At 38.9% G+C, this 13,092-nt stretch overlaps 1 protein-coding gene across 8 annotated transcripts in view; it reads left to right on the top strand.

The window, feature by feature from the left end:
• The window catches only part of PRIMPOL (primase and DNA directed polymerase), a 35,140-nt gene that overhangs the window by 446 nt on the left and 21,602 nt on the right, over positions 1-13,092 (top strand). Inside the window, exons 2-7 of one of the 8 annotated variants that reach the window (XM_081130096.1) lie at positions 1,066-1,232; positions 2,749-2,854; positions 4,778-5,016; positions 7,515-7,612; positions 8,549-8,678; positions 12,216-12,363. In XM_081130096.1, coding sequence (XP_080986222.1) covers positions 4,825-5,016; positions 7,515-7,612; positions 8,549-8,678; positions 12,216-12,363 — 568 coding nt within the window. In that variant the 5' untranslated portion in view covers positions 1,066-1,232; positions 2,749-2,854; positions 4,778-4,824. Of the gene's footprint in view, positions 1-1,065; positions 1,233-1,261; positions 1,273-2,748; positions 2,888-4,777; positions 5,017-7,514; positions 7,613-8,258; positions 8,415-8,548; positions 8,679-12,215; positions 12,364-13,092 lie in introns of those variants that run through there. The other 7 variants (XM_081130095.1, XM_081130092.1, XM_081130094.1 and 4 more) reach the window with 7 other exon arrangements.

The raw sequence follows: 13,092 nt of genomic DNA on the forward strand, positions 1-13,092 counted from the left end.
GGCCGGGTCTGCCCGCCGCGCCCCCCGCGCTTCCCCTCAGGGGGCCGGGTCGGCCCGAGCTGCCCGCCGCCCCCCACCCCCCGCGCTTCCCCTCAGGGGGCCGGGTCTGCCCGCCGCGCCCCCCGCGCTTCCCCTCAGGGGGCCGGGTCGGCCCGAGCTGCCCGCCGCGCCCCGCGCTTCGCGTCTCGCACGCCTCCCAGGCCTCCGCGCGGGCTCCGACTCGTTTCCCCGCAGGACGTCCGGGCGCCGTCGGCGGAGTTCAGGGTCAAGTTTCCAGGAGTTCTTGACCTTCCGACCCCTCAGGGACCCCGTGTCCGGAACCCGCGGCGCCCAGCACTGCTGTGGCTATTGGGGCGCAAGTGAGGGCCGGGGTTCCCAGCACAAACGCGCGTCCTATAGCTGCAGCCGCCGTTCGCCGCGTGCTTGCCCCGCTCGGGCCTTTTCACACATTTTCTTTGTTCTTTCGACGACCCCCGGCGGCGGGAACCCCAGGCCCACCCAGACTCACGGGGGCTCAGCGGCCGGCTCCTGGGGAGCGAGCGAGCCCTGGCCGGCCTGGCGCGGTGGTTGCAGCGTCGGCCCCGGGGCCCCGGTCGCGGGTTCGATCCCTGTGGAGGGCACATCGATGTGTCTCTCTCCCTCCCTCTGTCTGAAAAGCCGCGGGGGGAAGAAAAAGGGGGGTGGGCAGGAGTGTTCCTGTAGGACCCCAGGAATCAAACGTAGGCCTTTCTAGATCTCTCCCAGGTGGGGAGGACCAATGTTGGACACTTGTTTTGTTTTGTTTTTTTGCTGCAATAAAACTGAAGAACTGGACCCACCCCCACCCCTAACAGTGGTTCAGCGTCCCCTGCTTCGCACGGAAGGCGCCGGTGTGTATCCCTCTGCCGTGCCCGGCTCCCTCTGTGCTAACCTTTCTTACCGAAACGATGCTCCAGTCAAAGCAGCAGCAGCAGTTTCTGTTTTCTTGCAAATTATACTAATCTACTTGGTCTAGAGAAACTTTGTATCAAAACAGTTGGCTGGAGGCATTGTCAGCGTTCTGAGTCGGTATTTCTTTGTACACAGCGTCTCACGGGTGGCAACGCTTGATCTGGCCCTTGAAGGGGAGACACTGGCAAAGGCTGGCGAGGCCAGCTCCTGAGCGAGACCTGGGCGAGGGGCCAGAGCCAGTGGTCATTGTCCTTCACCTGGTGAGAGGGCTGAACAAGAAAGAAGCCGGGCAGCTTCCCGAGGTGAACCAAGATGTGAACTGGTCCATGCTCTGAGTCATTAGTGCGTCTCTATGCAGAGTTTTGAGACTGGATTTCAGGGGGATGAGTCTGGCAGAGTGAGGCTTTTTGAGTGGGAGATCCTGTGCGGATAGTGGGAAGGGGGAACTGGAAATGGACGATATGCCTTACCCCTTGTAGGAGACTTTTGGGAAATTTAAATAGGCGTTATGTCTGTTCAAGCACAGACAGGCAGAGCGACTGAAGTGGGGGGGAACCAAAATTCAGTCAATTAGTTTTACTTAATTTCTTAAGGTGTTATTCATCTGGAAAGTAAATGTATATAATAATATTACTGTAAGTGGATTTTAATCACATACTTTATTTTGAATAGTTTAGCAGTGGGAGAAATAGCATAAATATATTCCAAAGAAGCCATAAAAGGGTTATATTCAAACATTGTGAAATACCAGAACTTGTAAATACTAGAACATACATGTCAGAAAACATAAAATACTGATGTATCTGTTCTTGGGGCAAAGGGAAAAGTGGAGCTGGGGAATAAGAATTGACTGGTGATCAGACAAAAACAGTCAAACAAAGAAACCAGGAAAGCTGGGCTAGGGAGAGCCATGGCAAGGCAGGCTTCAGATCTCCCCAGAAGCCAGTAATCATGAAGCATGCACCCCCTATTCCAGCTGTTCCTCTGTGGCCATCAAGTGCCATAGCTGGGCAAGTCTAAGCATAAACCTGGGGAAACCAGGGCTGTTTAGCTTTCCGTCTGAGTCATCTCTCCACCTCTCTCCCCACTGCCCCTTCTCCCACTGGTCAGCTAATCCTTTTAGAGTAAGGTAGCCTTTTTTTCTAGCCTGACCACCTTTAGTTGTAAAATCAGTATCAAACATGGTTAAATAAAAATTCTGGCACAATGTTTATAAATAAATAATAGAGCTCTTAAAGCCTGCTATTTTAAAATACAACAAATATTTTTCTTTGGAATTTGGGAACTGTTAACAAAAGTAGTTATGGTCTCTATATGAAAAGGGGTTTTGCCATACAATTATATAAAAGAAAAACAGAACTCTTTCCCCACCAGGAATTAAAAGCGTTTCTGAAATGGCTCTCCCATGGGGTGGGAATGAGGAACATGACAGTTGGAAACCAGAGCACCAGTTGCACTCTGCTCTCCACGGCTTTTGTCCTTCAGCCGTCCTGCTGGGACAGTCCAAGCCCCAGTTGTCTTCTAACCCACCACCCAGCTGTTAAAATTTTCAAACTGCAAAGAACATGAAGGCCTAACATATCCAATGAAATTACATTCCTTTTCTAAGCATATCTTTTATGAAATTTATGTTGATACCTTTAGAATTATATTTCTGTTTCTTGGCTTATAATTTAAAATTTTCATGTAGATTAGCCGTAACTTTGAGAGAAGAATCTTAGGTCTGTTATGTTTGAAGTCAGATTTGGAATCTGTATAATGTCTTTTTTTTTTTTTTTTAACCATTGATGACATTCCTACCCTCTCTTAATCTTTTAGGGTGATTTCTATTTTTTTATTCCATGGAATGCATATATTATTTGCCAGTGAATTTGCGTTGTCTCAGTGTTTTCTGCTAAAATTCAAGAGAATATTGATCAGCGTGGTAAGTATAAGTACTGAAAAGACACTGCCCAAGGTAAAGAGGAATTTTACCCTCAAATGCTTTAGCATATATTATTATTTCACTTAAAAAAGTAATATATCTGTTTTCTACATAGATAAATTATGTTATAGATGATATTAATGAAGAGGGAAACTATGTCAATTATCTATTTCTGTGTAAAACCAGGCCAAAACTTACTGGCTTTAAAAAACAAGTTTTTTCTTACAGTTCTGTAGGCCGACTGGGCAGTTCTTTGTGAGGTCTGAACTTACTTGGGCTCACTCGCATTGGATTCTCATAATGGCGGATCACCCAAAATGGCCTGACTCACACAACTTGACAGTGGGTACTGGCTGTTTGCTCAGGAACTTTGCTTTTCCTCCACAGCCTTTTATTCTCTTTGAGGCTAGAGTTATAGCATCTCAAGGAGGGACCCTGAGATAATCAAATCTAATGCAAAAGCACTTATTAAAACCTCTGTTTGCTTTACATTTGTTGATGTAGCATGGCCAAAGCAAGTCATGGCCAAGCCCAGAGTGAGCATGGCAATGTGCTTAGGTGGCATCTCTTGATGAGAAGAATAGCAAAGAATTTGTGGCCATTTTTTAATCTACAATGGACCTCCCCCCACCCCCACACACATACCCCTTCTAAAAACCTATCCCTTTTCTTTTATAGGTAAACCATAATCCCAAACTGGAAAAATATCTCCTGGCCTCCTTACCTTGGTGTGGCTAACATGAAAGCATTGTATGCAAACAAAAACAAATGTCATTAATAAACAAGAGTTATAATACAGTCATTCACATCGACTTATCACAAAATACAGCCATTAAATTAGCAGACATAAGTAAAGATTTATTAATTCCTTTTTAAAATCATATTTGCAATTACTATAGACATCCCAAAGCAAAACTAGCCAATATTTTAATTCACATTCATGCACTGAGTTATCCTCCCAACTAACAATTGTGTTGAGACATAAGAGCAATGAACAAAAACAGGAAGAGGGAGCCAAGAACTGCACAGGGGTGCCTAGACATGAACCCTACACTAACAAACAATAGCACAAGAATGATGGCCAAGGGAGTAGCGTCAGCTGGGGAAGGTGGATAGCCGTTGATGCAATAAAATGGTTATAATGAAAACCATACTGATACAAAAACACATCTACATGAGACTTTGTAATTTATAAAACATTTTCATATGTCTTTCATATTTATCCTCAAGGTAACTACATAAAGTATTCAAAAAGATGTTGATTCCCATTTTGCAGCTGAGTAAGATTCAGGGAGCTTCATTAACTTGTCCAAAACCTTAGCACAGATGGAAGGGCCAGGTTCCTGATCTAAAGGTTTCTGATAACCAGCTCTTCTCTCATTTACATGAAAACTTCATGCAAACGTAAAATACAAAGCAGACTAGGAAATGAGTTTTGAAGTTTTACCAAACAAAATACAGGGTGTCCCAAAAAAATATACACACACTTTAATAGCTGATAACTCAATTTTCACTCCTTTTCAGGTTTAACTGATTTGAAATAATGGGTGGAGCCAGACTAAGCTTTGAACAAGGAAAATTTATCCTAAAGTTCCACTAGACTTTTTTTTAATGGGGATACATAAAAGATAAAGTTTATGGTACAAAACCAGCACAGTCGACAGATTGAGGGCACACAAACACCAAACGAAATGATTCTTGATATTTGCAAGTCCATTGCTTCGCGTTATCAGCAATGCCTGGACCAGAACAGTCATCAGTTTGAAAAAAGACATTGACAAAAAAAATATTCATTTCTGTAGATTCTTTTAAATTTTGAAAATGAACTGTATGTTCATAAACACTGACTTTATAATCATTCAAAGTGTGTCTACATAACAAAGACACTGATGTCCTTGTTTGTTTGTTGTTTGTTTGTTTTAGTGGTAATTGATGGAAATCTTACCTGGGATAGAATTTAGTCTCCCCATATGTCTGAACCAATGAAGAGAAATTGGGAAGCGAAGCTGAAGCTAATTGAAGAAAGAGCGGCCCGCTATGAAAGAAAACCCCTGTCCTCAGTGTACAGACCCAGGCTGTCAAAGCTGGAGGAACCACCCTCTGTTTGGAAACTATTTCCTCGGCAAAGTCAAGCTTTCAATTTTGTTCAAAGCTGTAAAGAGGTAATTTTTTCATCTCCTTTTTTTTTTTTAGCTACTGTAACTTAAGATTTCTAAAAAAAAATACCATTTTCTTTATTTTAGGCCACATATCTACCAAAAGAATTTAATTGCGATCTTATGATTACATGATTTAGGAAAAATCCCCATGAATCATGAGCCATTTAGCTTATATTAATAATGAAAAAGAATGACATATCTAATGCCAATTAGTTTTAATAAATTGTAATAACATTTAAATGAAAATGCTTGGAGGAAGAGTGACTATGTTTGTGGACTAAAAAGTAATGGAATGACTGAGATTTTAAGAGTAAAACTAAAACAATACAGAAATACAAGGAAATGAATGAGTAGAGCATGAGATTTTTAAGGACAAAATTAGGAAAAGGAGAATCGAATTTAGGCACTAGGAAATGCAAATGTCTCAAATAGTACAGCTCAGACTCAGCAAGCTCCAGAACTTACGTGAGTCAGCACCAGAGCTCCCGTGCACGTACCCTCCTCTCTCCTTTTGTGCTTTGGAGCCGTGCAGTGGATTTATCTTAGCAACTTCCAGCACATCGGGCAAGCAGGAGGAAGTGCTTCTTGCTACCTGCTAGCCTCGCAAGGGTTGTGCTGCTCAAAGTAGCCAGACTCGGATGTGTTTTGCACATCATTTGTTTTAGGAGCATTATGGGGACTCCAAAGTCCAGTTGACCCTTGAACAACAGGTTTGACTTGTGTGGGCTCACTTGCTCCTGTTGTTTTTTTTTTAAAAATATATCTTTATTGATTTCAGAGAGAGGAAAGGAGAGGGAGAGAGAGAGACAGAAACATCAATGATGAGAGAGTCATTGATCAGCTGCAGCCCGCAACCCCGGCATGTGCCTTGACCAGGAATCGAACCCTGATCGCCTGGATCCTAGGTCGATGCTTAACCGTTGAGCCACGCCCGGCCGGGCGCTCCTGTTTTTTTTCAACATATACTGTAAATGTGTTTTCTCATCCTCATAGTTTTCCCAATAACGTTTCCTTTTTGCCAGCTTACTTTATGGGTAAGAATACAGTATATAAGACAGGCAGACCTCAGATATTACGGGTGTGGTTCTAGGTCACCGCAATAAAGTGAGTATCTCAGTAAAGCTAGTCGTAATCTTTTTTGCTTGTGTTAGGGTACTTCTGGTCAACAGCAGGCTATTGGTTGTTAAGTTTTGGGGGAGTCAAAAGTTATACACAGATTGACTATGTGGGGGTCAGCACCCCTAACTCCTGCGTTGTTCAGAGGTCAACTATAATGAAAAGATACATATATGAAATCTAGCATAAACATTGTGGTTCTGATCACTGATGCTATATAAAATCTCAGTGATAAACGTTTTTAGGGAAAGGTCCCTTCTTTGCCTAGTAGGGAGAAGCTCACTTAGCTCTTATCAGAATAGTGCAGGAAATACAAGCAACACTTGTTATGATCATTCTGTGTAAACCAAATTCAGGTGTCAGAAATTAAAATAATGACATTCATTTGATCTTGAGTTAAAAAATATATAGAGGAGTATGACTACTGGACTTAAACAAGCAGCAGTCTATAAAATTTAGCTCAAGAAGATTTTTAATAGGGTGAGGCAGTGTAGTCCGCCTATGATCTCTCTCATGAAAATGGAAGTTTAGTTCCTTTATAGCAGGGGTGGGGAATCTTTTTTCTGCCAAGGGCCATTTTGATATTTATAACATCATTCGTGGGCCATACAAAATTATCAACTTAAATATTAGCTGTGAAAAAAGCTCCTGGATTTACTGAATTTTGAGTCCTGTCTGCGGTTGCCTTGGCAGGGCCAGACCAAGTGATTACACAGCCCCGGTGTTCCCCATCCCTGCTTTATAGGCTCAACAGCTACCTTTAGCTAAGTGGGTACAGAAGAACTTGAGTATTCCTTTATTACAAGAAACTCTGTATGGCAGCAGGCACAAACAGTTATATCAAGTGCCACAGCAATTAACTTCACAAAGATTGGTTTATCATAGAAATGACAATGTATAGTTGCTTGTTAAAGTTAAGCATTTTAAAACTTCCTCTAAGTTTTTAAGTTTAAATTACAAATATTCCCTTTAAAAAACTGGTTCCCACATGTTTTTATATGTACTAAAGAATTTATTAATTTCATCCCAAATCATGTATGTTTAGGTAGTTTTAAAAAATTAATTTCATAAATTAGCAAATAAAATTATAATAGGAAGTCAGACTAGACGGACTGAAAACTGATTTTTCTTTTTTCTCTTTTTAATTTGAATATTCTAATTATTTCTGCCTTGAATGTATATTACTTGAGTGACTAAAAATAGATAAATATAAATAACTAGATTTTGATTGGCATGGATCTAGTGATTATTTTTCTTGTTTTTAATAGAAATGTTCAAATTCCAGTGTTTGAAAATTTGAACAGTAAAATTCTTTACAAACATTTAATAGTTGATTTTAGATTTTCATTTTATTAGTTTTTGAATCCTTTTTTGATTTTATAAAGGATGTTCATGTATTTGCTTTGGAATGCAAAGTGGGCAGTGGACAACGTATTTACCTCGTAACAAGCTATATTCAACTCTGGTTTTATTATAAATCCCGGTAAGTAGTTTGTAAAGGACAACACATTAAAGTTACATTTCCTTCATCTAGTAATGTTTGCGAATTCAGGCTGAAGTGGCTTTGATAGTTCTAATAGTAATAGTCCCTTTACTATTAGAATTGAATTCTGAGGCTTCCTTGTCATAGCAACATTGAATTATCTCACCAGGTGCTGGGAGAAGAAAAGAGAGAGAGAGAGAGAGAGAGAGAGAGAGAGAGAGAGAGAGAGAGAGTGTGTGTGTGTGTGTGTGTGTGTGTGTGTGTGTGTGTGTTGAGGTTCTGTACTACCTGTGCACATGATGACACAATTCCCTCATCACTTTTCCTTGTTCAAATTAGTACAGAGGTTCACTTAGCACAGGTTATTGTTTACTTATCAAGTCAACATCTGTTCTTATTAACCTGTGTTAAAGTCATACCTACCGATGCCAGCAAGAATGGAACTGCGAACATGAGCGTTGAAACCTCATTCAAGTCAGGTGATTCCGAATATGTTTTTAACTAATTTTTAAAATATTATTTTCCTAATGAAAATATGTAAATTTTAAAATCTCGTTAAAAATTTGTGGAATCCCAAGAATATGTAATTCTTAGGATCCCAGTTTGAGAAAGAAAGTTCTTATCTCAAACAAAATTTGCTTTATAGTGACACCAGAAACAAATATAGGAGTGTTACACAAGATCAAAGTCACCTGTGAATAAATAACAGTTGACCATATTTTCCAGTTAAATAATGTTATAGAATGTGATTGTTACATCTTGTTTGATGGAAACTCTTAATAATCTGATCCATAAACCTATGGTGAGTTTATGTTTTCATTATGTCATAGTTATATGTAATTAAAAGTTAATATGGTATCTTGAGATATAAGATCGAGTTCTGTGATTTAAAAGGTATAAGATAAAAACCTAACAATCATGAACTGTTCAATTCAGGAAAAATCTCCTACACTGCTATGAGGTCATTCCTGAAAATGCGGTTTGCAAGCTCTATTTTGACCTGGAATTTAACAAACTTGCCAACCCAGGAGCTGATGGAAAAAAGATGGTGGCATTACTCATTGAGGTAAATTACACGCTCAGGTTTTTCCCTTGTATCCATCCGTCTCTCCTTTCTCTCACTCGTTAAGGGAATCCAGCCTATGTGATTTGTAGCTTCTGTGTTTTTCCTGTTTCTGGAGACTCTTCCTTTTGACATTTATCTCTTAATATTGCTTCTCTGAGTAAACTTCTAAAAAGGAGGAAGGTTTAGTTCATGTTCGTATATTTTGTAATACTACTATATCCAGTGAAAAAGAAGGTTTGAGAACGGTGATAGTTGAGGAATTTTCTGTTTATTTTATTTATTTTATTTAATATTTTATTTTATTTTAATTTTATTATTTTATTTTATTTTATTTTTTATCCTACCTGAGGATATTTTTTCCATTGCTTTTCAGAGAGAGGGAGAAAGAGAGAGAGAGAAGCATGGATGTGAGAGACACATCGATGGGCTGCCTCTTGCACTCACCCCGACTGGGGCCGGGGATCGAGCCCGCATCTGAGGTACGTGCCCTTGGCCGGAATCAAACCTGGGACCCTTCAGTCCTCGGGCTGATGCTCTAACTGCTGAGCCACACCGGCTAGGGCCTGTTTTTTAATTAATTCTGATTTACATTATAAGTAGCTGACTTTGGTAACGATTCAGCAAAGTAATTTTACTGTAAAAATTGGGTATTGAGGTGAATATTAAGAAAGATTTGATAAAAATAGTATCCAGATTTTTGAGCTGGCAGGAATTTTGGAAACCATCTTATCTTGTACCATGCGATACTGTGATTCATAAAAAATAGATATTTGATCATTAGATAACCTAACACTTCTCGTGTATATTGGTTTTCCTCCAGCCCTTGGTTCATAGATCCCCAAACCTTCGGAATTTCCTAGTGCTGAGAGCGATGGGGTGTTTTTTGTTATGTGAATGAGGTGGCTTTTGGAAGTGCCAGGGTGGGGAGTTGGTAAAGGATACCTGCTGATTTTGTTGCATCTTTACATGTTTTATTTTCAATTTAATTGAAAAATGTATGCAAATACTGTTTTTAAAAAAAATCATGTTAGTTTCCTCCTGACTTTGAAGAAGAAGAAATATACATAAGTCCCTCCCCAAAAAAACAATAACAACAAAAAGTTATGTTTTTCTTAAAATGGCCATTGGATCCTTAAAAATAAATTTAAATGTGTTGTTTTATTAGAGTTTTAGTATAACTGCTGCTGAAGCGAGCACTTACTTTATATAGTTGGTAAATTGTGTTTAATTTTTCACTTTAATTATGTTTTTAATAATTCATAGGTATTGACTTTTTTCTGGTGCACAATATACACTTCTGTCCAAGGTCAGGCTCTGTGTGACCTACAAGGAATTAAGACCAAAGATTTTTCACTGGCACATTAACATGGTAATACTGTTAAAGAAGAAGGACCGCATTGTATCAGAAAGTAGAACTATTCCTAATGGAATCAGCACCGGTGCAAATCCCATTTGTAACAGATTAAAACAATGATTGTGGTAGAGATCATGTAGGTGTTTAAAAGTTCTTTCCTCCTGACTCTTTATATAATCTTCTCAGAATTAGTCTTGAACAACTCATCTTCTACAACAGCAAAAGTCAGAAAGAATTGTAGAAATAAGAGTTTAAAATTATACACCTTTTTTATTTAACATGTTTGCTATGTTGGTAGAAGTCATTAGGATTATTCCATTTAATATAACCTCCATAAATGATTATATTGTAGTTAACTTCATTGTTACTTTGTTTGTAACAAGTATATAATCCAGTAGGTACATTTCCTTCTTAGTCCCTGAAGAGGTATAAATTAGGTTAGGCTGGGCCAGGCGTGGATCACTGGTTGAGCCTCGACCTAGGATCCAGACGATCGGGGTTCGATTCCCGGTCAGGGCACATGCCCTGGTTGCAGGCTCGATCAATGACTCTCTCATCATTGATGTTTCTCTCTCTCTCTCCCTCTCCCTTCCTCTCTCTGAAATCAATAAAGATATATTTTAAAAAATAAATAAATAAATTAGGTTAGCTCTTATATTAACAGATGGTTAATAAATAACTGGCTAATTATTACTAGTGATAATATATAATGCCCTTTGATTTAATGACTTAACTGACAAATTCAGATTGCCACTTCTGCAACTGGAATGAATTCTGGTGCTAAAGCATGTTATAAAACTATGTTGAGAGGTTACATTGCTCAGATAATCAAATTTTTAACTTCTGGATTTTACAACTTAAATATAGGCTAGGGAAAATAACTTAAATTTTATTTAAAGTTTAACTTGGGAAGGAGAATTTAGGAGATCATGATTACTTTTATTAGCTACTTAGTACATTTGGAACAGCTCCAAAGTATAAAAGTAGACTTTATTCATTTATCAAAATCTTTTCAGCCTTGACTGTCCCTGTACCTAGACTAGATACACAGTGGTCAGCTCAGAGACCACTCTATGGTAGCAGGAGAAAACAATTAGTGAGATATATAGCCTTTGTAATACAGAGGAAATAGATGTCAAAATAATCACAAATTATCATAAAATTGTAGCTGTGTAAGTACTACAAGTTGAGATGGAATTTATAGGGGGAATTTGATGTAGATGGGGAAGACATCTCTGAGAAAGTGAAAATTTACTGGAGTGTAGGATCAGAGAGCATGGAGGGGAGGTGCTATAATAATGCCAAAATAGCATTAATAAATACATTTTGTTTCATAACTATTAGCTAATAGATGCTTGGGAGTTTATAGACATTTTAACCCTGCATGTTTTAGTAACTTCATTTTTGGTAGCTCTGTTTTACAAATGAGAAGATTGAGGCCTCAGGAGAAGCGACTTGTCCTATAGCTGCGCAGCTAATGCTTTTGAGCAGCTACACATGCCAGGCACTGCGCTCTTTACCCTCGTTTTCTCTTTCCCTTCTTACAACAAGCCCAGTAGTTAGGTCCTAGTATTATCCCATTCTGCAGTTGAGGAATGTAAAGTTTGCGCTTGACCAAAGTCAGAGCTGCTAAGTGGCAAAGCCAGAACTTAAACTGAGGTCTTTCTGACTTCCAATCCTGTGCTCCTAACCCAAGTGTGTTGCCTTACTATGATGCACAGCTGCCTTCAGTATCAGCATCCTCTAGCCCCAGAGGCTATATTCTTGGAGGTAGATTTGGGCTCAATATGCCTGAGGAACTTTTTGAAAACTAAAATTATAAACTATAGGATTAGTGACTTTTTAACTCATAGATGATATTTAAAGAGATGCTTAAAAAGAAATATTTTTAATTGTGAATTTAGAGGAGATTAATGTATAAATTAAATTGTTCAACTTCTAAGAAGACTTTAACGCTGAGAACCTATGAATTTTTTAATATAAACATGCCTAATTTAAATATATGTAATTCAATACATAAGTAATTTGGTAAAATTGTATAGTAAATATTCTGATAGTAAATCAAAATAAAAAACGAGTTTAAAAAAATGAGTTATATTTGTACCAAGATATTTGAATTTTGCTCATGGAAAACATTTAAAACAAATTTTAAAATATTATTTATGTTTTACCTGTGTTTTTAGCATGTTTGTAAAGCACTTCAAGAGTTATACAGCGTTAACTGTTCAGCCGAAGATGTTTTCAACTTAGATTCTAGCACTGATGAGAAATTTAGCCGCCATTTAATATTTCAACTCCATGATGTGGCATTTAAAGATAACATTCATGTTGGTAAGTATCCTGTTTTTTAAACAGTCATGGAGTAATAGTAAAAGCTCATAGTTTCACTCTCTTCTTCAGTTTTGTTAAGTACTTGTCAGGTTTTATGGGTGTTAACCTATTCTAAAAAAATGAAACGTGATTTTTCATGGTTTTAGGATTTGCCTTTAATTCTAGACCTATCTTCCTATTCTAGACACATTTTAGACACATTAGCCTACCCAGGATATTCTTGGTATTGTGCCTCTTGGTGTAGATACTGGGATGGCCATGCCCCAGTACAGATTTCTGCTCCAACAGGAGTCATTTCAAGAGTTTTCTGGTTAGTAACATGAGAGGCCTAATTCTGGTCTTACCTGCATGCGGCACCTCAGGTCTGGATCGCTCACCTTCACTTCAGCCTGAACTTTCAGTGCATGAGAACTGGGGCTTGGTTTCCAGGTTACATCCAGGCAGTCTTGGTTATTGTTCCAGACCAAACCTTAGGGTTCAGAAGGAATCTAGATGTTTAAGCCTGAAAATGTAACCAGAGTATTTGTTTCAGGATTGGAAATTTAGAGAGAGAGTTCCAGGTATAAAATGAAGTCAGTCCAAACGGGAACAAGTAGGCAGAATGGGAACACCCAAAACCAAGGTCTAAATAGAAGTGTTTATCATGCTGGGGTAGAGCAGGTATTCCTAAATTCAGATAGCAGATCCACTGAAGTTCAAGGAACAGGTAGTGCATTTCAGGACTGCAAA

The sequence above is a fragment of the Miniopterus schreibersii genome (genome assembly GCF_964146895.1).
Source record: "Miniopterus schreibersii genome assembly, chromosome: 2".
NCBI lineage: Eukaryota > Metazoa > Chordata > Mammalia > Chiroptera > Miniopteridae > Miniopterus > Miniopterus schreibersii.